Source organism: Ornithorhynchus anatinus, chromosome 1 (assembly GCF_004115215.2).
Source record: "Ornithorhynchus anatinus isolate Pmale09 chromosome 1, mOrnAna1.pri.v4, whole genome shotgun sequence".
In the NCBI taxonomy this organism is placed as follows: domain Eukaryota; kingdom Metazoa; phylum Chordata; class Mammalia; order Monotremata; family Ornithorhynchidae; genus Ornithorhynchus; species Ornithorhynchus anatinus.
Window position 1 is genome coordinate 86293793 of NC_041728.1, and position 27440 is coordinate 86321232.

The following is a 27440-nucleotide window of genomic DNA, read 5'->3' on the forward strand; positions in this document are numbered from 1 at the left end:
GCCTTCAAATCAATTGCATTTATTCAAGTGAACCAGTTGACCTCCGATGCACAATTTTATGTTAAAGTTTGGGAAAGTTTGGAAAAGTTATTGCAAATACTTAAATTGAATCCTTGCCCTTTATACAATGCCCTACACCCACTTTAAAAAGTAGACAAAAGCAAAATGAATCATATTACAACATGGGATCAAGTAATACAAGAAATGACACATTTCTGAATGAAATGCTTCATGAAAGTAAATAATAACCATAATTACGGGTTTGATATCTCTCACATTTGTAATTGCCTGTTTTCAGGACCGGGAGGCTCTTCTCAATAGAGGGCTACGATATACAGGATTATGTGATATGACGATGTAGATCAGGATGAAGATAATGGGGTGTCCCATCGGAAATGATGGACGAGCCTCCATCTGGTCCTCGATAACTTCCAGTGATTGCCCATCCACTTCCACATCAAACAGAACCTCCTTGCCTCCTTTAAACCTCCTCTAAGCCATTCAATCAGCTCACCCTCGCCTACCCTACCTCTCTGATTTCCTACTGCAATCCAGCCTGCACACTTTGCTCCTTTAATGCCAACCTACTCTCTGTACCTCTAGCTCATCTATCTTGCCGCTGACCCTTAGTCCACATCTCCTTCTGCCTAGAGCTCCCTCCTCCTTCATATCTGACAGATTACTACTTTCTCCGCCTTCAAAACCTTCCTAAAATCGCACCCCTCCAAGATGTCTTCCCTGACTATACCTTTATTTCCCCTACTCCCTCTCCCTTCTGTGTCCCTGTCCCTTCTATGCACTTGAATCTGTACCCTTTAAACCCTTGATATTCACCCCATCCTCAGCCTCACAGCACTTACGTACCTATCTGTAATTTATTTTAATTCCTGTCTCCCTCTCTAGATTGTAAACTCCCGGTGAGCAGGGAACTTGCCTACCAACCCTACTCTCCCAGGCTATTTGTAGAGGGTTCTGCCCTCAGTAAGGGCTCAACAGATACTATGGATTGATTGATTGATGTAGTCACGAAGACTGAAGGAGTGAGAGACTGCCTGAAGGAATTAATCTCCCCGTTGTTCTGGTGGTTTGCACAGCACCAGTTTTGCTCTCTTATTCCTGCCAGTTGTATCCTCATTGGGGCAGAGACTGAAACTAAAGAATAGGCAGGCAGAGGTGCAATACATTGAGAAGCGAATGTGTGAATGGATTGAGACTCATGATTATAAGGCTTCTTCAGAGTTCCCAGTTGTCTGTGGAGCAGTCAAAAGAGAGGTGAAAATGTAGGGGCAGAAGAGCAAAGATACTGGGGGCAAAGGTCCAGAGCCCAGGACAAAGTTCTTTACCTGAATTAAAAAATACATTGCTTTGAGTGGGTTAATCCAAGTGACATCTAAGACAACAATGCACTTGAGTCTGTCTACTTGAAGCACTTAGTTACTCATTCCCTTCAGCACTTATGGGCACTTAAGTGGCACAACGGAAAGAGCCCCGGCTTGGGAGTCAGAGGACATGGGTTCTAATCCCAGTTCCACCACTTGTCTGCTTTGTAACCTTGGGGAAGCCACTTCACGTCTCTGTGCTTCAGTTACCTCATCTGTAAAATAGGGATTAAGACTGTGAGCCTCATGTGGGACAACCTGATTACCTCGTTTCTATCCTAGTGCTTAGAACAGTGCTCGGCACCTAGTAATTGCTTAACAAATACCGTAATTATTATTATTTATCATTATGCTCAGTTGCCTCCCCTACCTGTACTTTATTTTAATGTTTGTCTCCCAATAAGCTGTAAGGTCCTTGAGGACAGGGATCATATTTACCACTCTATTGAACTCTTCCAAGTGCTTAATAATAATAATAATAATGTTGGTATTTGTTGAGCGCTTACTATGTGCAGAGCACTGTTCTAAGCGCTGGGGTAGACACAGGGGAATCGGGTTGTCCCACGTGGGGCTCACAGTCTTAATCCCCATTTTACAGGTGAGGTAACTGAGGCCCAGAGAAGTGAAGTGACTTGCCCACAGTCACACAGCTGACAAGTGGCAGAGCCGGGATTCTAACCCATGACCTCTGACTCCAAAGCCCGTGCTCTTTCCACTGAGCCACGCTGCTTCAGTATACAATGCTCTGTATACAGTAAGTGCTCAATGAATACCACTGATGGATTGACTGATTGATTGAAAACTCCCCCGGAGATTAGTTAATGCAGATATGGATGAAGCTGAACAGTTTATTCTTCAAACAGTGACCTAGTATTAGTAAACAATGCAGTGTTCTTCCCTACTAGTTTGTAACCAGGAGATGAAGGGTGAACAGAAAAGTACATTTTCAATGAAGAGATGTATGGTTCTATGAAACACACCATTAAATTCAGTAAAATACAAAGAAGTTTTAACTGAACAGAGCTGCTTATACCATAAAGAGAAAAGATTTGAATCACAGAGAATAGACAAAGCACTTAGCTACACACTTGCTCATGCTAATTAGTTTTCAGAAAATGAGCATCTTGTGGCTACAAATATTATTCAATGCGTTTTTTAAAAAAAAATTAAAAATTCCTCTTCAAATGACATTCTTCAATAATATCCATACTAAAAGACTGTTCCAAATGAAACTAGAAAAACAAACTTTTTAAGTGCCTATTGTTTTAGCATCTAAGTGGTGTTTGTGTATTCTCACACCCTAGAAATGATATTAGAAATCATATCGGGATAAACAAATGCAACCCTGTGGGGGAATTTCATTTTTATCTTTAAAATCACAAACATTATTCTAGTTAAACTACCAGGAAATTTCAAAGACAGTCAACCTACTAAATACTATCTATAAAGACTGTTGAAATTCAAAGATAAATTAGCCAGGAGAGAGCTCATACATATATTTTTAAATCAACCATAAAGTGAAGCTCATAGAAACACAAAGCTAGGCTCAGTATTATCAAAGGATAAAATAGGTCATGCAAAAACTTTAAGATAATAACACAGAATCTGGAAAAAGTCTAAGAATAGACCAGTGTAAGGAGTTGAAAACTTGATAGAAATGAGATGGAAAAGAACGGGCCAAAAATTGGGATTGTGAGTTTGAGAAGCTAACGAATTAACATGATAATAATATTAACAATAGTTATTATATTTATTAAGCCCTGACTATTAGTGAAGAACTGTGCTAAGCCCTGGGTTAGATAATTAGAGACAGATTCTGTCTTCATGAGGCCAAACGGTCTGAGAGATAAGGGGTGCCTACCTTTTATTTTCATTTTACAGAAGAGAAAACTGAGGCACAAAGATGTTCAAGGACTTGCCCTAGGTCAATAGTAGGTTAATGGGAGATCTGGGATCAATCAATCATATTTACTTAGTGCTTTCGGTGTAGAGAGCACTTAGGAAAGTACAACAAAACAATTTAATAGACACATTCCCTGTCTACAGTGAGCTTACAGTCTAGAGGAGGGGGTCAGATATTAATGTAAATAAATTATTAATTTTACATAAGTGCTGTGGGGCTGGGTGACACAGAATGGAGTGGGAAAAGAGGAATTGAGGGCTTAGTTAGGGAAGGCCTCTTGGAGATATGCCTTCAATAAAACTTTGAAGGTAGGGAGAGCAATTGTCTTTCAGATATGAAATGGGAGGGCATTCCAGGCCAGTGACAAGATGTGGGCCAGAGGCCAGCAGTGAAATAGATGAGCACAAGGTTTAGTGAGTAGTTTGCTATGAAAGGAGCAAATTCCTCAGGCAGGGTTGTAATAGGAGAGTAGAAAGGTGGGGGGGGGGGTGGGCAGGGTAATTGAGCATTTAAAAATTGATGGTGAGGAGCTTCTCTTTGATATAGAGGTGGATGGGCAACCACTGTAGGTTCTTAAGAAATGGGGAAACATGGACTCATTTGTTTTTGTAGAAAAATGATCTGGGCAGCAGAGTGAAATATGGTCTGGAGTGGGGCGAGACAGGAGGCAGGGACTTCAGTAAGGAGGTTGATACAGTAATCAAGGTGGGAGAGGATAAATGCTTGGATTAACATGGCAGCAGTTTTGATGGAGGGGAAAGGACAGATTTTAGTGACACGAATGTTGAATTGACAGGACTTAGTAATATATTGAGTATCTGGGTTGAACGAGAGAGAGAAATAAAGGATAATGACAAGGTTACGGGCTTGTGAGACAGGAAGGATGGTGGTGCTGTCTACAGTGATGGAAAAGTATGAGGGAGGATAGGGTTTGGGTGGGAAGTTCTGTTATGGTCATGTCAAGTTTGAAGTGTAGGTAGGACATTCAAGTAGAGATGCCTTGACTGCAGGAAGAAACGCAAGACTGCAGAGAGGGAGAGAGATCAGGGCTGGACCTGTAGATTTGGAACTCATCCACATAGATGGGGTGGTTGAAGCCATGGGAGCAAATGAGTTCTCCAAGGGAGTGGGTGTAGATGGAGACTAGAAGGGGACCAAAACTGAACCTTGAGGGATGTCCACAGTTAGGGGGTGGGAGACAGAGGAGGAGCCTGTGAAAGAGTCTGAGAATGAGCAGCCAGAGAGATAGGAGGAGGGGACAGTGTCAGTGAAGCCGAAGTTGGACAATGTTTCCAGGAGAAGGGAGTGGTCCACAGTGTTGAAGGCAGCTGGTCAAGAAGGATTACGATGGAGTAGAGGCTGTTGGATTTGGCAAGAAGGAAAAGCAGCATGGTGTAGTGGATAAACATGAGACTAGGAGTAAGAAGTCATGGGTTCTAATCCCAACTCTGCCACTTGTTTGCTGTGTGGCCTTGGGTGAGTCACTTCACTTCTCTATGCCTCAGTTACCTCATCTGTAAAATGACGATTGAGACTGTGAGCTCTACGTGGGACAGGAACTGTATCCAAACTGATTTGCTTTTATCCACTCCAGCGCTTAGTACAGTGTGTGAAACACAGTAAGCATTTAGCAAATACCATGGTAACAATGATAATCATTTGTGACCTTCGAGAGGGTGATTTCTGTGGAGTGAAGGAGATGAAAGCCAGACTGGAGGGGGTCAAGGAAGGAATTGGAGGAGAGGAACTTCGGACAGCAGGTGTAGACAATTTGCTCAAGGAGTTTGGCGAGGAATGGTAAGCGGGAGATGGGGCAATAGATGGAGAGAGTCCTGAGGTCAAGAGAGGGTATTTTATTAGGTAGGGGAGATATGTGCATGTTTGAAAGCAGTGGGGAAAAAGCCATTGGAGAGCAAATAGTTGAAGATAGCTGTTAAGGAGGGAAGAAGGGAGAGAGCAAGAGTTTTGATAAGGTGTGAAGGGATGGAGCGGGTGTACAGATGGAAGGGTTGGATTTTGAGAGAAGCAGGAGATCTCCTCGAAATACTGCTGGGAAGGATGAGGAGAAGCAGGAGATCTCCTTGAAATACTAATGGGGAAGGATGGGAATGATGCTGGGAAGAAGGGGCAGGAGGAGGGAGGGATTAGAACCCAGGTTTCGTGACCCCCGGTCTAATGTCCTTTGTATTGGACTACACCATCTCTCCAGTATAAAAAAAATTATTATTATTATCATTATTTTCATTATTACTACTTCGGTACAGGTTAAGAGCTTATTATGTGCCAAGAGAGCTTAGAACATTGCTCAGCACATAGTAAGCACTTAACAAATACTATCATTGTTATTATTATTACTAAGTGCTGGGGTAGATACAAGTTTAATCAGGTCAAAGTCCTTGTCCCACGTGGGGCTCACAGTCAAAGTCGGAGTGAGTAGGATTTAATCTCCATTTTATAGATGAGGGAATTGAGGTATAGATACGTTAAGTGACTTACCCAAGGTCACATAGCTGATAAGTGGTGCTTTAGTGGAAAGGGCACATGCTTGAGAGTCAGAGGACGTGGGTTCTAATCCCAGCTCTGCCAATTGTCTGCTGTGTGACCTTGGGCAAGTCACTTAACTTCCCTGTGCCTCAGTTACCTCATCTGTAAAATAGGGGTTTAAAGTGTGAGCCCCACATGGGAAAATCTGATTACCCTGAATCTCCCCCAGTGCTTAGAACAGTGCTTGGCACATAGTAAGCACTTAACAAATACCATAATTAATTAATAAGTGGCAGAGCCGGAATTAAAATCCTGACCCTCTGACTTCTAAGCCTGTGCTCTTTCCACTAACTAGGTCATGCTACCTTCAAGTATAATAAGGGCTAGAATTCAGAGGACGGTGACATATTCTCACCATCTCTTCTGAGTTCAGAATTGGGGGAAATGAGCTTAAAATGCAGCATGAGGGAATAGATTAGATGCAGCCTAAGGAAGAATTTCCTGCCACTGAACACTGTGCAACACTAGGATTCTGATTAAAAGGGAAGTTGTGGAGTTACTTCTCTGGAGATCACTATTCTGGGTGTGTTACATGTAGTCCTTCATGAGGACAGAGGAATGGGGGGAAACATCTCCAAGTTCTTTCCAGCCAAATGAGTGGACGACAATATGTTCAAATGAGAAGTTGAAGCCCCTTGGAAAATGAAGTGCTGACCTTGTTGTACTGGTACTGGTGTATGAAAAATGTTGAAGCATTCAAAGTGCCATGGTTTTAGGACCTTAACGTTTCAGTAACTTGTGTTTCCATTAAGCTTTCTTTTCTGCTTTCTCCAAGGGGACCTCCAATGATGCTTATGACACACATCTTCCAGAATCAGATCTTGATTTTGCTCAATCTATATTGACTTTCATTCCATGATTCTTGTCCAAAAGATAGGATCTTTCGCGAAGATTATCCTCATGGAAGTTAGCTGAATCAATCAATCAACCAACCAACCAGTCAGTGGCATTTAGTGAAGATTTACTATGCGTAGAGCACTGTACTAAGCATTTGGGAGCTGAATGAATTGAAACCTTCTTGATTAATCATCATCGAGATGTCTGGATAACAAAGTATTGTGCAGTTGATTTAATATTACCCATGATTCTATCCTAGGGAGATTTGTCAGCCCTTTGGGGACAGAGATTAGTTTTGGCTCTGGGGTCTGGTATGGGACTCATCTTGCGTGGCTCAGTGGAAAGAGCAAGGGCTGGGGAGTCAGAGGTCATGAGTTCATATCCTGGCTCTGCCGCTTGTCAGCTGTGTGATTGTGGGCAAGTCACTTCACTTCACATCTGTAAAATGGGGATTAAGACTGCGAGCCTAATGGGGGACAACCTAATTACCCTGTATCAACCCCCACGCTTAGAACAGTGCTCTGCACATCATAAGCACTTAGCAAATACCAACATTATTATTATCACTATTACAACTAGTGCTAGAGTTTGATGGCTCACAGAAATCTGGCATTCTGCAACTCCAGGCTGGTTGGGCAATGAGTGGAAGTACCTGCAGTTTCAGGACTTCTGTCCTAGATCACACACAGGATTGAGCCCAGGAGGCCTTAAACCCAGAATCAATGTATCACTTCATCCCAAGCTTGATTTGGGAGAGAGAGCAGTGGCTCTTTAAGTAGTAATAATAATAACAATAATTATGGTATGTGGCTTTTTTGTTATGTGCTAAGCACTGTTCTAAGCCCAGGAGTAGATACAAGTTAATCAGGTTGTACACAGTCCCTATCCCACATGAGGCTCACAGTCTAAGTAGGAGGGAGTAAGATTTAATCCCTATTTTACTGATGATGTAACTGAGGCACAGAGAAGTTAAGTGACTTACCCAAGGTCACACGGCAGGCACATGACAGAACTAGGATCGTGGCTCAGTGGAAAGAGCCTGGGCTTCGGAGTCAGAGGTCATGAGTTCGACTCCCGGCTCTGCCACTTGTCAGCTGGGTGACTGTGGGCGAGTCACTTCACTTCTCTGTGCCTCAGTGACCTCATCTGTAAAATGGGGATGAAGACTGGGCGGCTCACGTGGGCCAACCTGATGACCCTGTATCTCCCCCAGCGCTTAGAACAGTGCTCGGCACATAGTAAGCGCTTAACAAATACCAATGTTATTAGGATTAAAACCGAGGTCTTCTGCCTCCCAGGTCCATGCTCCTTCCACTAAGTCACAGCTGCTTCTCATTGTACTTTATCCTCTGACCAGACCTAGGTTGTTAAATGAAGGTTACTGGGACCACTCAGAGAACCTATTCCATTAGGGTAGGGGTGAAGGCGTGGGAAGGCAGGGGAGAACAACAGAGATTTCCCTAAAGTTTCTGTCCTTGAGGGCTGTGACTCTTGGTTCTCAGGAGCTCTGCCATGGGTGAAGGGAGAGGCAGGGCCTGGAAAATGAGCCCATTCTGACAGAGCCCTGGGTGATTGCCCAGTCCACCCATCCCTATAGACTTCACCTTTCTTCATATTTCAAGAAATGTAAGGGTTTTTGAAGTATTCTCCATTACACTGTAAACTCCTAGAGGACCAGGATTGTGGCTACCAACTTTATTGAATTATACTCTCCCAGGTGCTCAGAACATGACTCAGCACCCAGTAATGGGAAGCAGCATGGCCTAGTGGATAGCTCACATGCCTGGGAGTCAGAAGGACCTGAGTTCTAATCCCCGCTCTACCACTCATCTGCCGTGTGACCTTGGGCAAGTCACTTGTCTGTGCCTCAGTTACCTCATGTGTAAAATGGGGATTGACACTCGGAACCCTACGTGGGTCAAGAACTCTGCCCAACCGGATTATTTTGTATCTACCCCAGCGCTTAGGACAGGGACTGGCACATAGTAAGTCCTTGACAAAAAAAATACCACTTCACTTCTCTGTACTCTAGGTGCTTCATCTGCAAAATGGGTAAGACTGCTTGCCTTGTGGGACATGGCCTTATGTCCAACCTGATTAGCTTGAATCTATCCCAGTGCTTAGTGCATAGTAAGCATTTTACAAATACCAAAAAAAGTAAGTGCTCAATATGTTCCTTTGATAAAAACAATGATGAACAAAGAAACAGGTACTTTGGAGGAGACTTAGAGGGGAACAGCAAAGGTGGTCACTCATCCAGTTTTATGCTGGATAGTCGGTCTTTACCCAGTCCATCTCTTGTATAGTGCTCTGCACACAGTAAATGCTCACTATATATGATTTATTGTCAGGATTAGATATGGCACCAGCAGGGCCAACTTAATTCAGGGGCCATGGACTAAGGTTGAGGCGGAACCGGATTAGCTTCAACTTCACAAGTCGAGAAGAGGAGAGAATCAACAGATGGGCAAAGGCAGAGGATCACCTCCTTAACTGGTCCTCTCCTTCCCTCCCCCTGCCCCCCGAAATCAGTGAGTGCGAGGGAAAGCTTGGCTGAGCTGAGTGGAGGAGCCAAACCTGCCACAGGCCTTGGGAGGCCACCAAGAACACACTCAACAAAGAGTCTATGCAGCCTTAGATGAGAGAAATGGGGATCTGAGGTGGCAGGGGGGTGGGGGTCTCCTGCTCCTCCCCACCACTGGTTCTGTATCCAACTCATGTTTGATTGCCATTGGAAGGAAGTTTTTTCCTGGTTTCTTCTTCAAATTAGTGACCAGGAAGGAGAAGGGACAGTGGGTTTGAGAGGAATCAAGGATATTCAAATGGAACATTTCTAGAGAGTGGAAAAAAGGGAACATTCATCAATACTATTTATTGAGCGCTTACTATGTGCAGAGCACTGTACATTTGGAATTGGAATAAGCATTTGAATATACAAATCGGCAACAGATAGAGACAGTTCCTGCCCACTGACAGGCTTACAGTCATAATGGTGGTGGAATCTTTAAGCTTTCTTCTGCCATTCTTGGGTATAAATTAGATCCGCTCGCAGGTAGCCATCAGCACAGAAAGAAAGTAGTAAAGTTATTTACTTTAGCAGTGTGGCTTAGTGAAAAGAGCATGGGCTTGAGATCAGAAGTTGTGGGTTCTAATCCCAACTCTGTCACTTGTCAACTGTGTGACTTTGGGCAAGTCACTTCCTTCTCTGGGTCTCAGTTACCTCATCTGTAAAATGAGGATTAAGGCTGTGAGCCCCACATGGCACAACCTGATTACCTTGTATCTCTCCCAGTGCTTACAACAGTGCTCGGCACATAGTAAGTGCTTAACAAGTACCATTATTATTATTTTTATTATTATTATTATTTCTAGAGGACTGCCAAAGTGTACTGTCAAATATTTTGGATTTTCATCAGTGAGCTTGGTAAGTCATATAAAGGAATTGATTAGGGACATTGGATCAGACCTATTTTCAAAGATTTCATGACTTTTATTCAGTCAACTTGAATAGTTTTTGCAAGTAAAAGTCTGGAAGGAATGTTTCTCTAATTTAATCCTGAAGATGTCCTGTGGTTCTTTTGCCCACCAACTTTATACTTGTGCTTCTAAACACTTCCCAGCAAGCTCACCTCTTCTCAATGTATCTTCATATATCACAATTGTTTATTTTTTAAAATGGACTGATTTGTTTTTCTTATTCTTTTATTAGCTACTGATATCTCTATTTCCCATGTGGGCCGGTCCGGAGTTACTCTTTTGTTTAATGGTATTTGTTAAGCAATTATTACTATTATATTTGTTAAGCTCTTATCCTGTGTCAAGCATTGCATTAAGCCCTGGGGTAGGACCCACTCCATGTCCCACATGTGGATCACAGTCTTGCTATTTCTTTTTCTGAAGATATAATATGACTCATTCCTAAATTAAGGCACTTCCATTGTATATATATGTACATCTCTCTCTCTCTCTTTCTATGTGTATATCCAACATCTGTTGGAAAATGAGTTGACTGGTGTTTGTTTTAACACAGTCTTCAAGGTCCCTATTGTGACACCACTGTAAGTGGAGACATGTAATAATGAGATGAGTAAAAACATGCCAAACCAGTAGCCATAATAATTCAGAGCTACAGTGCAACAAAATTTCAGTTCCGCAATCCCAGTTCCACAATGAACTTGACCACAAATTTTCCATTGCTTTGATTTTTTCCAGGTCACAGAGTTGCTTATTCCATGGATTTTCACAAATTTAAAGGCCTGACTGTTTTCAAGATTTACTTTAACTATGCCTTTCATTATGGCTTTTAAGGTCTTTGTGGAATAGTGATCTGGCTTTTTTTTTTAAAAATGGCATCTGTTCAGCTCTTACTATGTCAGTCACCGAACTAAGTGCTGGGGTAGATACAAGATAGTCAGACTGGACACAGTTCCTGTCCCACATGGGGTTCACAGTCTAAGTAGGAGGGAGTAGGATTTAATCCCCATTTTATAGATGAGGTAACTGAGGCACAGAGAAGTTAAGTGACTTGCCCAAGGTCACACACAGACAAGTGGTAGACCTGGAATTAGATCCCAGGTCCTCTGACTCCCAGGTCTGTGCTTTTTCCCCGATTTTACAAACCTGGAAATTGAGGGGCAGAGAGACTTCAAACATCTCTCCCAAGGTCAGAGTGAATCAGTGGCTCACTTGCAATTAGAATTCCGAACCATGAATCATCTGCCAGCCTATTATGGCTTCCTGCACCTAGTGCTCTCCTTTCCTAAAAGCATGGTTTGGAAAAACTGCTCATCTTTCCCCTTTTTCCAAATCTTTGGGCATCTTTCAATACAGACATGCAATGGGAACTCAGGACCTTGTCCACTATAAGAGTAGCCATTACCTTGCCCACCCCCTTTCCCTCTAGGATCCCTTTTGCCTCTGACACACAATTTACAACAACCTCTTGGTGAGATCCTTTTAAGTCAGCATGAATGTATTTTTGTTGTTGTGATTTTTTCCCAGTGTTTCTTCATCCTTTTTCTTTTCCAGCTCTCCTTAACTACAGTCATCATAGTCTTGTTTGGTCTTGGGGTAATTATAATAGATCAATTTGGTATGAATAAATACTCCAGCTGTTGAAACTGAATTTAGCTACAATGACTAATAGAGAATATCTGAGAGCATACAGGGCACTACGTCAGTGCGTGGGCTGGGTATGAAACAAAGGCGGTACTCTGAATGGACACTAAAATAGAAAAGGAAGGGAAAAGGCTATGCAAGTTACCAAGATATTCTTCAGGAAAAGCTGGCAAAGAATATGGTGTGTAGAGTAAGGAAAAGGGTGGAAACAGATTTCATTGTTAGCTTAACAAGCCTACTAGTAGGTTTTCGTCCCCTGAAACATAAAGAAATGTTGTGATGGCTTTATGAAGTCAGTTTGGATTCAGAAATGATTATATCAATGTTATTTATTTGGCACTTACTGAGTGCTAGGCATTGTTCTAATCACTTTAGGAGAGCACAGCTATAGAGTTTTAGCTATAGAGAAAACACAATTTAAATGCATAGTGCCTGAGCCTCAGCCCCTCCCTGGGCACTTAGTGCGCATTCAGCCCCTCTCAGACAAAAACCTTTATGAGTAATCCATCACCTTAGGAGAATTTGTAATGGACAGAGGATCTGAGGATCACAAAACACTAAATGTTACGACCGTCTTTTTAAAAGGAAAAGAGCTAACTCTGGAAAATACTGACGGGAAAGCCTAATATTGATTCCTAGAAAAATACGAGAACAAATCATTCAATAATCAATTAGCAACCACTTAGAAGAGCACAAACTATCAGGAAGTAACCAACATGTCTTCTGGAAGCCCAAATCATTTTTGGCCATTTAAATTCCTTTCCGTGACAACTGGACAGGATCCACAGGTAAGGGAATAGCAATTGGGGTAATTTGTCTAGGTATTTTTAAGGCTTTGAATCAGTCAATATGTGGAGCACTAATCTATAGTCTAGATGGATCCCTCTCTTGGATTTCTCTTTTAAGCCATTTTCATTAGCAAGCTGGGAAAATATGGCTTGGACCAGATACTACTGATAGCAGCATGGCTTAGTGGTAAGAGCATGATGGGCTTGGGAATCAGAGGATGTGGGTTCTAATCCCGGCTCTGCCTCTTGTCTGCTGTGTGACTTCGGACAAGTCATTTAACTTCTCTATGCCTCAGTTTTCTTATATGTAAAATGAGGATTAAGATCATGAGCCCCATGTGGGACAGGGACTGTGTCTAACCTGATTACCTTGTATCTACCCCAGGGGTTAGAACAATGCTTGGCACAAAGTAAGGGCTTAACAAAAATTATAATCATTATTATCATTATTATTAGGTGCATGGGTAGCTCGAGGGTAGTTCCCATTGGCTTATTGTCAATGAATTGATCAATTAATAAATCAGTGTTATTTATTGCCAACTTATTTGTGTGTAAAGCACATATGAAGAACTTGGGCCTCCTCATCAAGAAAGAGGCACAGTGAGGAGGTTAGCAGCAGAGGAGCGGAGTGTACAGGGTGGGCTGTAGCAGGAGAGAAGGGAGGTGAGGTAGGAGGGGGCCAGGTGACAGAGAGCTCTGAAGCCAAATAATAATTATTATGGTATTTGTTAAGTGCTTACTACGTGTCAAGCACAGATGAGGTAACTAAGTCATTGAGAATAATAATAATAATGATGATAAAAACTGTGGTATGTGTTATGCGCTTACTATGTGCCAGGCACTGTACTGTGCTGTGGTGGATACAAGCAAATCAGGTTGGACACAGTCCCTGTTCCACGTGGGGATCAGTCTCAATACCCATTTTACAGATGAGGTAATTGAGAAAAGAGTACAGTGCTCTTCACACAGTAAGTGCTCAAAAGATACAATTGAATGAATCAAGGGGAGTGACGTGCCCAGGGTCACACAGCAGACAAGTGATGGAGTTGGGGTTAAAACCCAGTTCCTTCTGACTCCCAGGCCAGGGTTCTAGCCACTAGGCCATGCTGCTTCTTAATTATTGAGAGCATTCTGTGTTCAGAGCACTGTACTACATGCTTGGGAGGGTATGATGCAATATAATAGAATTAGTAGACAAATTCCCTACCCCCAGGGATCTTATCTACTCACCCATAAGTGACCTTATTAAGAATAATAGTTGTGGTATTTCATTAAGGGCTTGCAATGTGCCAAGCACTGTACTAAGCCATGGAGTAGATGAAAGATAATCAATCCAACATGGGGCTCATGGTCTAAATAGGAGACGGTTCAGGTATTCAATCCCCAGTTTACAGATGAGGTAATTGTGGGCCCAGAGATGTTAAGTGATGTGCCCAAGGTCACGCAGCAGAGAAGTGGCTGTCAGCAGACCTTGTGGGTGTATTCTAATCGGCTTTCTTTGTGGTCACTTCTGAGGATTGGAGTTCATATATCAAACAACCTTGGCTCCCCATTCAAGATTACACTTCCGCCTGTGAACTTAAGAACTTCGAGTTGTCTCACTGACCCTGAAGCCACGAGCCAGGATGTTCCTAGCTGCTCTCCATCAAAAAATAATGTATTGGGCCAGGGAAGGACCCCAGAATTATTGGATTCAATTCAATTCAATTCAGTCGTATTTATTGAGCGCTTATTGTGTGCAGAGCACTGTACTAAGCACTTGGAATATACAATTCGGCAACAGATAGAGACAATCGCTGCCCAACAACGGGCTCACAGCCTAAAAGGGGAGACAGACAGCAAAACAAAACGGGTAGTCAGGCATCAATACCATCAAAATAGATAAATAGAATCATAGATATATACACATCATTAATAGAATAATAAATAATATATACAAATATAAACAAGTGCTGTGGAGAGGGGAAGGGGGGTAGAGCAGAGGGAAGGAAGAGGGGGAATAGGGAGAGGAGGAGGAGCAGAGAGAAAGGGAGGGTTCAGGCTGGGAAGGTCTCCTGGAGAAGGTGAGTTCTCAGTAGGGCTTTGAAGAGGGGAAGAGAGCTAGTTTGGCAGAGGTGAGGCGGGAGGGCATTCCAGGTCAGTGGTAGGACGTGGGCCAGGGGGTGACGGTGTGAGGACAGGCGAGAATGAGGCACAGTGAGGAGGCTAGCAGCAGAGGAGCGGAGCATACGGGGTGGGCCGTAGAAGGAGACAAGGGAGGTGAGGTAAGAGGGGGCAAGGTGATGGAGAGCTTCAAAGCCAAATAATAGTTATGATATTTGTTAAGCACTTACTATGTGCCAAGCACTGTTCGAAGCTCTGGGGTAGATACAAGGTAATCAGGTTGTCCCATGTGATGCTGACACTTTTAATCCCCATTTTACAGGTGAGGTAACTGAGGCACACAGAAGAGACGTGACTTGCCCAAGATCACACAGCTGACGAGTGGCAGCACCGGCATTAGAACCCACATCCTTTGACTCCCAAGCCTGTGCTCTTTCCACTAAGCCACACTACTTCTCTGCAGTGTGGATGCCGAGAAGGCAGGGAGGGCAGGGCTAGTCAAGTTCCATTCATTCAAACAATCAATCATTGGTTTTTATTGAGCAATTACTTTGTGCAGAGCACTGTATTGAGCCTATTTGAGAGAATACAATAAGCACAACCCTTGCTCTCAAAGAATAATCACTGTGGGTATTAAATGGAGTTGTATAAAGAATAAATTAAAATAGTTTTTGACCTCAATTAATTTTTACTGATCACTTATAGTGTGCAGAACACTGTACTTGGGAGACTACAATAGAGTTAGGCACAAATCTTGCCTTCAAGGAACATTCACTGTGAGTATTAAGTGGAGCTGTATAAAGAAGGCAAAACAGATTTTGAACTCAGTCAATCAATCAATGGTATTTATTACATGCAAAGAGAATCAGCGTGGCCTGGTGGATAGAGCACGGGCCTGGGAGTCAGAAGGTCATGGGTTCCAATCCCGGCTCTGCCACTCATCTGCTGTGTGACCTTGGGCAAGTCACTTCACTTCTCTGGGCCTCATTTACCTCACCTGTAAAATGGGGACTGAGACTGTGAGCCCCACGTGGGACAGGGACTGTGTCCATCCCGATTTGCTCGTACAGTACCTGGCAAAAAGTGAGCGCTTAAAAAATACCATAATTATTATTATTAATTAGTATTATTTTCCCAGATTTTGACCCTTTCAGAGTTCTCATCACTGTTTGGGAAGGTGCATAATTAATAAAGGAAGAGGGATGATTGCATTGCTTGATACTTGAGACAACAGATCAGCTGGTCTGGGTGGTCCTTCTGGCAGTGGCATGGTGATTCTACATTTCATTTGCCCCAGGTTCAGGATAAGGTGAAGGAAGATTGGCAAGGGAGAGATTAATCCTGAAAACTCTGGGACTCTGCTTCTGGTTCCTGCGTGATTTATTTCTGGCTGTGCCTTCCCATCATTTGGTAATGTACTTTAATGATTGCCAACCCAAAGAAGCCAAGCGTTTTAATTCAGTGACTTTTAAAAAAATGTAACCATGCATGGATTTTAAGTGTTCCATTTAAATAATTCTGTTGTTATTATGTAAATCACTTAAATTGCCTTTAAAGTCACAGTCTGCCTGTTCTAAATTTCCTGGGTGAGAGTTTTTCAATTAGAGGAGAACTTAGATTCAAAAAGGCAGGACCTAGCTATATGATGAGGGTTTTTGCAAATGCATATCAATGCTGCAGGAATGTGAATTGAAATAACTGGACAGATACATAAGAACTCCATAAAAATCCCAACAGAAAAACACCCTTGATTCCCAGAAGCATGTGTTAGAGGCTGTCGCCTGAATGGGAGACTTCCTCATCTTTATGTTGAACTTCATAATTAGCAAGCCTCTTCACCTATCTAGTGGGCCAGGCCAAAGTAAGGACGCTCAAGATAAGCTGGCATTGAGGCAGAGAAATGGCTCTGCCAGCGTCACTGGAGTGAATGCCAGCAACAGGGAGGTTGCTTTGGTCTGATGATTGGCATCGAGTAAAATGTTGGCGAGCCAGAATCACCTCACTGTTCCCAGAGTTACATTCCCATCTAGTCTACTCCCTCAGGCTCACCCTTCTCTCTGGAACTAATCTCCTGTCTCAGGAGAGTTTTGATTTATAATGGGGGTAGCTGGTGGTGAAGATAGAGAACAAGTTGGGAGGAGAGAGCCAGGCCTGATTGAAGCCCAGGGAGTTTGCAGAACAGTGCTTCTCTCTCTTGCCCACCATCCCTGGAAGGGCATCTTGTTTCTCACAGTTCCTCCTGCTAGATTGTAAATTCGTTAGAGCCAGGGGACATATCTGCTCATTCTGTTGTATTATAGTCTCCCAAGCACTTAGTACAGTGCTCTGAATATAGTAAGTACTCATTAAATACCATTGATTAATTGATTCTCAAGAGAGGAGTTGGACGAAACATACCCACCCAATTTGTAGAACGCTGGGGTGGTTGGGACTGTCGGACTAGCGACGGCCCTCTCGGAAGCAATGAGGGCTCAGGAAACTCTTCTGTTCAGGGGCTTTTCCTAATTCGTTTCTCTTGCATTTGTCACATCATTTCATTATTATTAGTCTTAGTATTGTATTTGAGTCAAGTCCTGTTCTAAATTCTGGGGTAGACACAGTTAATCAGTTTGGACACAGTCCCTCATGAGAAGCAGTGTGGCTTAGTGGAAAGAACAAGGGCTTGGGAGTCAGAGGTCATGGGTTCTAATGCTGGCTCCTCTACTTCTCAGCTTTGTGACTTTGAGCAAGTCACTTAACATCTCTGTGCCTCAGTTACCTCATCTGTAAAATGGGGATTAAGACTGCGAGCTCCTTGTGGGACAACCTGATAACCCTGTATCTATCCCAGCGCTTAGAACAATGCTCAGCACATAGTAAGTGCTTAACAAATACTATTATTATTATTATGAAGCTCACAGTCTAAGTAGGAGGGAAAACAGGCTTTAAGTGCTCATGTTACGGATGAGAAAACTGAGGCACCGAGAAGTTATGCCACAGCTGGCAATTGGCAGACCTGGGATTAGAACCCAAGCCCTCTGACTCCCAGACCCATGCTTTTTCCACTAATTAATCTATCTGTTGTATTTACTGAGTGCTTACTGTATGCAGAGCACTGTACTGATTCGGAAAGTACAATATAACTGAGTTGGTAGATGCGTTCTGTGCCCATAGTGAACTTTCAGTCTAGAGTGGGAGATAGAACATTAATATAAATAAATACATTAATTATGGATATGTACATAAGAGCTGTGAAGGTGAGGAAGGGATGAATAAAGGGTGAAAATCCAAGTGTAAGGGCAGTGGAGAAGTGAGATGGAGAGGAAGTATGAAGGGGAGAATTTTAGCGATGTTGTGAAGGTAGAACCGACAGGATTTAGTGATGGCTTGACTATGTGGGCTGAACGAGAGAGAGGAGTCAAGCATAATGCCAAGGTTACCGGCTTGTGATGCGGAAAGGATGGTGGTGCCATCAATAGAGATGGGAAAGCAAGCAGGAGGACAGAGTTTGGGTGGGAGGATAATAAGTTCAGTTTTATCCATATTAAGTTGGAGGTGATGGGAGGACATCCAAGCAGAGATGTCGAGAGGAAATGCGAGATATGTTGAGAGGAAGAGAGATCAGGACTAAAGATAGAGAAGCAGAATGGCTCAGTGGAAAGAGCACGGGCTTGGGAGTGAGAGGTCATGAGTTCGAATCCCGGCTCTGCCGCTTGTCAGCTGTGTGACTGTGGGCAAGTCACTTAACTTCTCTTTGCCTCAGTTATCTCATCTGTAAAATGGGGATTAACTGTGAGCCTCACATGGGACAACTTGATTCCCCTGTATCTACCCAGCGCCTAAAACAGTGGTTGGCACATAGTAAGCGCTTAACAAATACCAACATTATTATTATTATTATAGATTTTGGGAATCATCCTCTTTGGTGTGATAGTTGAAGCCATGTGAGTGAATGAGTTTTTCAAGGGAGTAGGTATAAATGGAGAAGAGAAGGGGACCTTTGAGGAACACACACATTTAGGGGATGGGAGGCAGAGGAGGGGCCTGCAAAAAGGACTTAAAATGAGCAGCCAGAGAGACAGGAGGAGAATCAGGAGAGTGTCAGTGTCAGTGAAGCTGAGGATGAATAATGTTTCCAGGAGAAGGTGGTGATCCACAATGTCAAAGGCAGCAGAGAGGTCGAGGAGGCTTAGGATAGAGTAGAGGCCATTGGATTTGGCAAGAAGGAGATCATCGGTGACCTTTGAGAGGATAGATTCTGTGGACGAAGGGGACGGAAGCCAGATTGGATGGGTTCAAGGAGAGAATTGGAAGAGAGGAACTTGAGGCAGCAGGTGCAGACAGTTTGCTCAAGGAGTTTGGAGAGGAATGGTAATAATAATAAAAATAATGTTGGTATTTGCTAAGCACTTACTATGTGCATAGCACTATTCTAAGCGCTGGGAAGATACAAGGTGATCAGGTTGTCCCACGTGGGGCTCCCAGTCTTCACCCCCATTTTACAGATGAGGCAACTGAGGCCCAGAGAAGTGAAGTGACTTGCCCAAAGTCACACAGCTGACAAGCGGCGAAGATGGGATTAGAACCCATGACCTCTGACTCCCAAGCCCGGGCTCTTTCCACTGAGCCAGGCTGCTTCTCTTCCCTCTGGTAGGAGGGAGATAGGACAATAACAGGACGGAGCCATGGGGTCAAGGAAGGTAGGATAGGAGAGATATGGGAATGTTTAAAAGCAGTGGGGAAGAAGATGGCAGTTAGGGAGGGAAGAAGGGAGGGAGAAAGTGCTTTGATGAGGTGTGAACGAATGGGGTGCACAGGTGGAGGGGTGGATTTTGAAAGAAGGCAGATTTCCTCTAGAGAACAGGCATTTAATCTCCATTTTACAGATGAGGAAACTGAGCCACAGTCAAGTGAAGTGACTTGCCTAAGGTCACCCAGAAGGCAAATGGTAAAGCTGGCTGTGTGACCTCAGTAAGTCACTTAACTATAATCCCCAACATCCCAAACTGGATAGACCCACCAGCTCTACCCCGTCATCCTTAGCCCTTGTGTGTCTATGTTAATTCAATTTTACATTTAACTATTTTTCTGGTCGTCTCTATTTTTTCTGCACGACTCCTTCTCTGGTCTAACTCCCTTAGGGGCAGAGAATTCATCACTTATTTGCATCGCACTCTCCCAAGAGCTTAGTACAAGTGCACTGCATCCAGTGGGCATTTAATAAGCGCATTACAAGCTTGCATGTCTTAAAGGACAATCTGCATGAGAAAGCATAGTCCTCTGCATCTGGTAGGTGCTCAGGAAATATGCTTGCTTAATTGATTGATTGACTGATTGAACAGAGAGCCCCGGGATCGTGTAAATTGGAGCCATGAAGCCAGTTATCCCGGTCCCTCAAATACATTTATTGTAGCCCTGCTCTTGCCCATAGCCCATCGGCACGTGCACCCTAGAACAAAGGCCAGGAGGCTGGGATTGACTAAAGTGGAACTAGAGAATCAGCAAGAAGTAGCGTGTTCTGGTCGATAAAGCCCAGGCCAGGGAGTCAGAAGGTCCAAGTGTAGATGTAGATAGAATGTAGATAATGTGGATAGATGTAGATGCCCATCTCGAGCCCTAATCTCACTCCCTCTCTGCAGTCTCTCATTTTCTCCTGCCGTCAAGACATCTCTACTTGTTACCGATTTGTACATTCCAAGTGCTTAGTACAGTGCTCTGCACATAGTAAGCGCTCAATAAATACTACTGAATGAATGAATGAATACTTGGGTGTTCTGTCAACACCTCCATCTTAATTTGACTGAAACAAAACTCCTTACCTTTCCACCCAAACTCTATCCGCCCCGTGATTTTTCCATCACTGTAGAGGGCACCGCCATGCTTCCTGTCTTGCAAGCCTGTAATCTTGGCATTATCCTTGACTCATTTCTCTCTTTCCACCCACATATTCAATGTATCACTAAATACAGTCACTTCAACCTTCACAACATTGCTAATGTCTGCCCTTTCCTCTCCATTCAAACTGTTACCAAGTTAGTCCAAGTACTTATCCTATTCCACTTTGATGACTGTGTTAGTCTCCTTCTTGTCCTCCCTGCCTCCCGTCTCTCCCCACTCCAGTCCATACTTCACTCTGCTGCATTTCTACAGAAACGTTCTATTCATATTTCTCCACTCCTTAAGAAACTCCAGTGGTTGCCCATCCACCTCTGAGTGAAACAGATACTCCTCACCATCAGCTTTAAAAACCTCAGTCACCTTGCCGCCTCCTATCTCACCTCGCTATTCACCTAGTACACTCCAGCCCTCCCACTTTGCTCCTCTAATGGCAACCTTCTCACTGTACCTCAGTCCCATCTATCTCACCACTGAGCTCTCGCCCACATCTTTCCTCTGGCCTGGAATAAACTCCCTCTTTAATGAGTTGTACATCCCCTTGATTCTATTTATTGCTATTGTTTTTGTCTGTCTGTCTCCCCCGATTATAATGAAAGCACGTCAGTGGGCAGGGACTGTCTCTATCTGTTACCGAATTGTACATTCCAAGCCCTTAGTACAGTGATCTGCACATAGTAAACGCTCAATAAATACTATTGAATGAATGAATGAATAATAATAATGTTGGTATTTGTTAAGCACTTACTATGTGCAGAGCACTGTTCTAATCTCTGGGGTAGATACAAGGTAATCAGGTTGTCCCACGTGAGGCTCACAGTTAATCCCCATTTTACAGATGAGGTAAATGAGGCACAGAGAAGTTAAGTGACTTGCCCGCAGTCACACAGCTGACAAGTGGATATCCAACAGACAAGTACACTCCCCACCTTCAAGGCCTTCTTGAAGGTACATCTCCTCCAAGAGGCCTTTCCCCACTGAGCCCTCATTTCCTCTTTTTCCACTCCCTTCTGTGTCACTCTGATTTCCTCCCTTTATCCAACCCTCTCTCAGCTCCAGTGCACTTATGTATATATCTGTAATTCATTTATTTATATTTGCATCTCTCTCCCTCTCTTGACTGAGAGTTCGTTGTGGGCAGGGAATTGTGTCTACCGAATCTGTTGTACTCTTCCAAGTGCTTAGTACAGTGCTCTGCACGCAGTAAGCATTCTATAAGTACGAATGATTGATTGAATGATTGACCTGAGTTCCAATCCCAGCTCCACCATCTGTCTGCTGTGTCACTCTGAGTCATGACTTCTATTTGCCTCAGTTACCTTATCTGTAAAATGGGGATTAAGACCGCGAGCCCCATGTGGGACATGGGCTCTGTCCTACCTGATTAGCTTGTCTCTACGCCAGTGCTTAGTACAGTGCCTGGCACATAGTAAGTGCTTAAAAAATAAAAACACAAAAAAATCCCTTCTTCTCTACATCCACCTGTGTATAGGGAAGGGCTCGCGGCTAACAACAGGTGCGCAGCCAACAGCGTGGCTACCGGTTTAGACATTGTCCCCTCCACCTGGGCAGAAACCCCTGTGCAAAAGTGAGCCCCGAGTCACTGACTGGCCAGTTGGGGTTACGAAATAGCCCGGTCATTTTTATGTGGGGTGATTACATGTTTATTTCCTTGAATCCTTCCTGATGTACTCTCATTTTGCTCTATGCATTTATTTAAAAGTAAAACAACCAACAACATTTACTCTCCCACTAGTGATCTGCCTCTAGACTCTCCTCTAGATTGTAAGCTCATCGTGGGCAGGGAATGTGTCTGTTATACTGTTATACTGTACTCCCCCAAGCACTTAGTAGTACATTGCTCTGCACCCAGTGAGTGTTCAAAAAATACGACTGACTACTCTGAGTTTAAGGAAAAGTAAGCTTCCGGAGGGATGTTTCATACAACATGGAATGATCCTTTTATTTGACCACTGGGCTCACCTTTTTGATCTGGCTCAATGTAAAGCTTTATTCTTCAATATTAAAGCTGATCCAGAGGACTCTGCCCGACAGCTAGCTGTGCAGCCAAAACAGTTAACTGGATTTGCAATACGGCTGCCTTCCTTGTGCTTTTCTAAATTTCACCAGAAGAGGGTAGAGTTTGGAAAGATCTTGACGTCAGCCTGGAATTCCTATTGTGTTGAGCACATCTTGGGAAAAACAAGCCCAAGTTCCCCCCCCCCCCCCCCGCCCCCCTTCAGCCCGTACCCTTCCAGTTACTGTGGAGAGGAGTCTACAAGTAAAGTCAGCGGACAGGGAAGACGGCAGCTTCGGAGCCGAACCTAACGGTGCCACAGCCTTTTCCTGAAACCTCTTGCAGACCGTCTCTTTCAGAACTGTCGGTGACTTCTTTTTCTGTTAATCGGAACAAGGGATCTCTGATTGCAGAGATGTGAATCGAACGCCGTCAATAAAATACGTCTTCGGATGGAAGAAGGGTGCCGAAAATATCCGAGGCACGGAATCTGAGGGTGAGTCTGGCTAAGTGGTCTCTTCTCTTTTCAATCTAAAGAAGCAAATATTGTTTTTCCAACAGTCCTGGTTCCCGGGTACCCAGCAGTCCGATGCCTTGTCTTTTCACCGCAGCTTGTTGCATGCCTCGTGAGCTCTCACTGACCGTCCGCCGCCTTGCCTAACGGCTCCACCGTCGGCAGGGCAGTCCCTGAGAGTTTTGGGGTTATTTTTTCTTCCCCCATCCGATCCCTGGCTGGCTTCTGATTTGCTCTAAGCCAGGATTCGGAAAGAAGGGGCAAAAATAAAAGACACAGCACGATGCAAGTAGCGGGTGGCTCCTCCAGTCTTCCAGACCCAGACGGTATCGGATCGGAAAACGGCGAAGACGCAGAAATCGTCGTCAACGTTGGCGGGGTGAGACAGGTTCTCTACGGGGACCTCCTCAGCCAGTACCCGGAAACCCGGCTGGCAGAGTTGATCGACTGCTTATCTGGGGGATACGATACGATCTTCTCCCTGTGTGACGACTATGACCCTGGGAAGAGAGAATTCTACTTTGACCGGGACCCGGATGCTTTCAAGTGTGTCATCGAGGTCTACTATTTCGGGGAGGTGCACATGAAGAAGGGCATCTGCCCCATCTGTTTCAAGAACGAGATGGAGTTTTGGAAGGTGGATCTGAGGTACCTGGACGACTGCTGTAAAAGCCACCTCAGCGAGAAGAGGGAAGAGCTGGAGGAAATCGCCCGGAGGGTCCAGCTGATTCTGGACGACTTGGGAGGGGACGCCTCCGAGAGCCGCTGGCAGAACTGCCAGAAGTGCCTCTGGAAATTCATGGAGAAGCCGGAATCCTCCTATCCGGCCCGAGTGGTGGCCGTCCTGTCCTTCCTGTTCATTTTGATCTCGTCAGTGGTCATGTGCATGGGGACCATCCCGGAGCTCCAGATCCTGGATGCGGAGGGCAACCCCGTGGAGCACCCCACCCTGGACAACATCGAGACGGCCTGCATCGGCTGGTTCACCCTGGAGTACCTGCTGCGCCTCGTCTCCTCCCCCAACAAGCTGCACTTCGCCCTGTCGTTCATGAACATCATCGACGTGCTGGCTATTCTGCCCTTCTACGTCTGCCTGACCCTGACCCACCTGGGGACTGGCATGATGGGACTCGCCAACGTGCAGCAGGCCGTGCAGGCTTTGCGCATCATGAGGATCGCCAGGATTTTCAAACTGGCGCGGCACTCTTCGGGGTTACAGACCCTGACGTACGCCCTGAAGAGGAGCTTTAAGGAGCTGGGCTTGCTCCTCATGTACCTGGCCGTCGGCATCTTCGTCTTTTCGGCCCTGGGTTACACCATGGAGCAGAGCCACCCAGAGACGCTGTTTAAGAGCATCCCCCAGTCGTTCTGGTGGGCCATCATCACCATGACAACCGTCGGCTACGGGGACATTTACCCCAAGACGACCCTGGGCAAGCTGAACGCGGCCATCAGCTTTCTCTGCGGGGTGATAGCCATCGCTCTGCCCATCCACCCCATCATCAACAACTTTGTCAGGTACTACAACAAGCAGAGGGTGCTGGAGACAGCTGCCAAACATGAGCTCGAGCTCATGGAACTGAATTCCGGAGAGGGGAAGGTCGGCAGCCCCAGGAGCCACCTGGACCCCCTTCGGCCGACCCGAGAAGGTCAGGAGGGGCCTCTCGGGAGTCGTGGGCTAAAAGTCTCTCACAGCGACACCTTCATTCCTCTCCTGTCAGATGAGAAACACCACAGGACCAGACTTCAGAGCTGCAAATGAACTGCTGCGAGCTAAATTCATTCAGAGGCAGCGAGACTGACTGACCGGCTGATGTGGAGGACGTTTCAGATTTTCTGGGTTTTTGGATTGAACACGCTTTGTCTCCCTCCCTCCCGCTCCCCCCACCCCCCGACTCCCTCCCCACCCATAGATAAAAATTTCCCTTGGATCATCTTCATCACATTTGGGTGAGACTCTGTTTTTATTACCGGCTACTAGTGCGTTAACCATAGGAGCGTAGTTCGGAGGGGTGACTGATTCACGGTTTCATCGGAGCAAGCATAAAATCTCGGACAGTAGCTCTAAAACGATATGGGGGTACGGGATTGCCAATTCAAAATTCTGTATCTGTAACAATAAAGCCTCATACTCTAACCTAACCACAAACCTGTGTTTCAGGCTTTTTCCAGAGGTTCCTCGTATATCCAACTGGGTCAGAAGTGGCAGCCTGTTGCTCTTGAAGCAATTACCTCAGGGTGCAGTCACCGAATGGAGGTATTTAGTTGAAAGATAATGAAAAATATGCTCCCACCTGATAGATAACATCCAGTCAAGGGGCCTTTCAGCATCGCGAACAGCTTCCTCATAGTTAGTTTTCCCCCCAGGGAACACCATACGGCATTTCTTCCCTGCTCAGTCATTTTCAAACAGGGAGGTGAGAATGCAAGAAGTAAATAAGAAAGATGCGATACCTACTTTAGTTCCAAACTGTGGCAGACCCACTTATAGCCCTGGCACTCTTCAGTTGGTTCCCCTCTACCGGCTGTTTTATTCTAAACTTTTTTCTGCCTTCTTTTTTCTCAAACCCACATTTCACTGAAACGTTTGCCAGATCAAGCCAGATAACCTGTTACTGCAGGCGGAGGTTCCTCTGCTCTCTTATTCGTAGAAAAAGAACAGACTGAACCTATCTGGCCCGTCTAAAGCAATTTAGTAAATATTATTCTGTTTACGCGTAGAGCCCATCTAGAGCCCATTGTTTGAATTCATGGCTAATTTATCAATTGCTCTTGTCCCCTACCTGTCCTAAAGTCTCTCTGTGTTCTTTGCAGTGTGTCTTGCCGTATGCGAAGAGGGAGGGTGACCCTCTGCCCAGGGGAATGAGAACAAATCTTTTGCACGGGGAAATTGCTCTCTGAGGCGCCGGGATTTAGCAATAGGTTACTGAAGGAGGAATTTCCTTCCCTATGTTCTTTCATATGGAGGAGCTGGCCCTCTGTCCAGCATACCAGTCCACCTGGGGGTCGGGGAATGAATTCAGTGACCCCCTCGAGGATCTCTCCAACCTAAAAGTCTGGGCTGGGGCAGTGGAGGAGGCAGAGACAGGCAGACAGAGGGAAGGATGATTGGCTTTGGAGATGAGAGAACTGGTAAGAAAAAACTGTGGAGAAGACCTCTGGGTTTGTTTCCACGCCTCTGATTCTCTTCAGCCCATCAATCCACTACTCCAAAATTGTCCCCAGTGAGATAAAGAGTCTCTCTAACCCTGAAACTGTGGAAATAGTTCCCTCTGAGGATATGGGGACACCTCCATTATGGGGAGCCCTGAGAAATTAGTCTAGGAGTGGGGTAATCGTGCCATACTGCTCCTATTTGGATTATTCCAATGGGCCTCTTCCAGGAAGTGAGGTGGGGGCTAGGGTTATATAATGTAGAAGTAGATGAATCCTCGTGACAAAGGTCATCTCTCCTATCCAGCTACTATGGGTTGATCCCTCCTGAGCAATCGCTGAGGTGTGAGTCTTTTTTTTAATGTTATTTGTTAAGTGCTTACCATGTGCCAGGCACAGTACTAAGCGCTAGGGTAGGTACAAGTTAATCAGGTTGGTCACAGTTCTTGTCCCGCATAGGGCTCACAGTCTTAATCCCCATTTTACAGATGAGGTAACTGAGGCACAGAGAAGTGAAGTGACTTACCCAAGGTGACCCAGCAGACAAGTGGCAATGTCGAGATTAGAACCTAGGTCCTTCTGACTCCCAGGCCCATCCGCCATCCGCTAGGCAATGCTCCTTCTGTTCTCGATAAGGGAAGGCCCAAGGAGTGGCAAGGAGGAGTGAGCCACACAAGTCAAGAGGATCCTGAGGTCCTGAGTTCCCAGGGTTGCCAGGAAGACCCCTGTTTTCACCGGCAGGTATTGGGAGGACCTTTCTTCACTACAAGCACCCAAATGACCCCCCCTGACCAAGCTTGCTCTCTGCCGCAGGTGGAAAAATTGGGGAATAGGAGGGAATAGTGAAATGGAATGAGAAACAGCAAGAAGCTGTGTGGCCTAGAACATGGACCTGGAAGTCAGAAGGACGTGAGTTGTAATCACAGCTCCACCATTTGTCTGCTGTGTGACCTTGGGCAAGTCGCTTCACTTCTCTGGCCCTCAACTATCTCTTCTGTAAAATGGGGATTACTATTACAAACCCCCTGTGGGACAGGGGCTGTGTCCAATCCGATTAGCTTGAATCTATCCTAGTGCTTAGTCAGTGCTTGACACGTAGTAAATGATTAACGACTACCATATTTTTTTATGGTGAATGGATTGTACAACTTGATTGATTCCACTCACTCATTCCTCTAAACAAATAACATCAAAGTGTCATGTCCAAGTG

At 44.8% G+C, this 27440-nt stretch overlaps 1 protein-coding gene across 1 annotated transcript; it reads left to right on the top strand.

Moving 5' to 3' along the window:
* The first annotated feature begins 22806 nt into the window (after positions 1-22806).
* KCNF1 (potassium voltage-gated channel modifier subfamily F member 1) lies at positions 22807-25226 on the top strand. Its single transcript, XM_001517463.5, has one exon. The coding sequence runs from the start codon at positions 23361-23363 to the stop codon at positions 24837-24839; it is 1479 nt and encodes a 492-aa protein (XP_001517513.1). The 5' UTR covers positions 22807-23360; the 3' UTR covers positions 24840-25226.
* Positions 25227-27440: the final 2214 nt, after the last annotated feature.

Bases quoted from the DNA above. Each gene is read 5' to 3' on its own strand.
- KCNF1 (XM_001517463.5), top strand. From the start codon at position 23,361: ATGCAAGTAGCGGGTGGCTCCTCCAGTCTTCCAGACCCAGACGGTATC.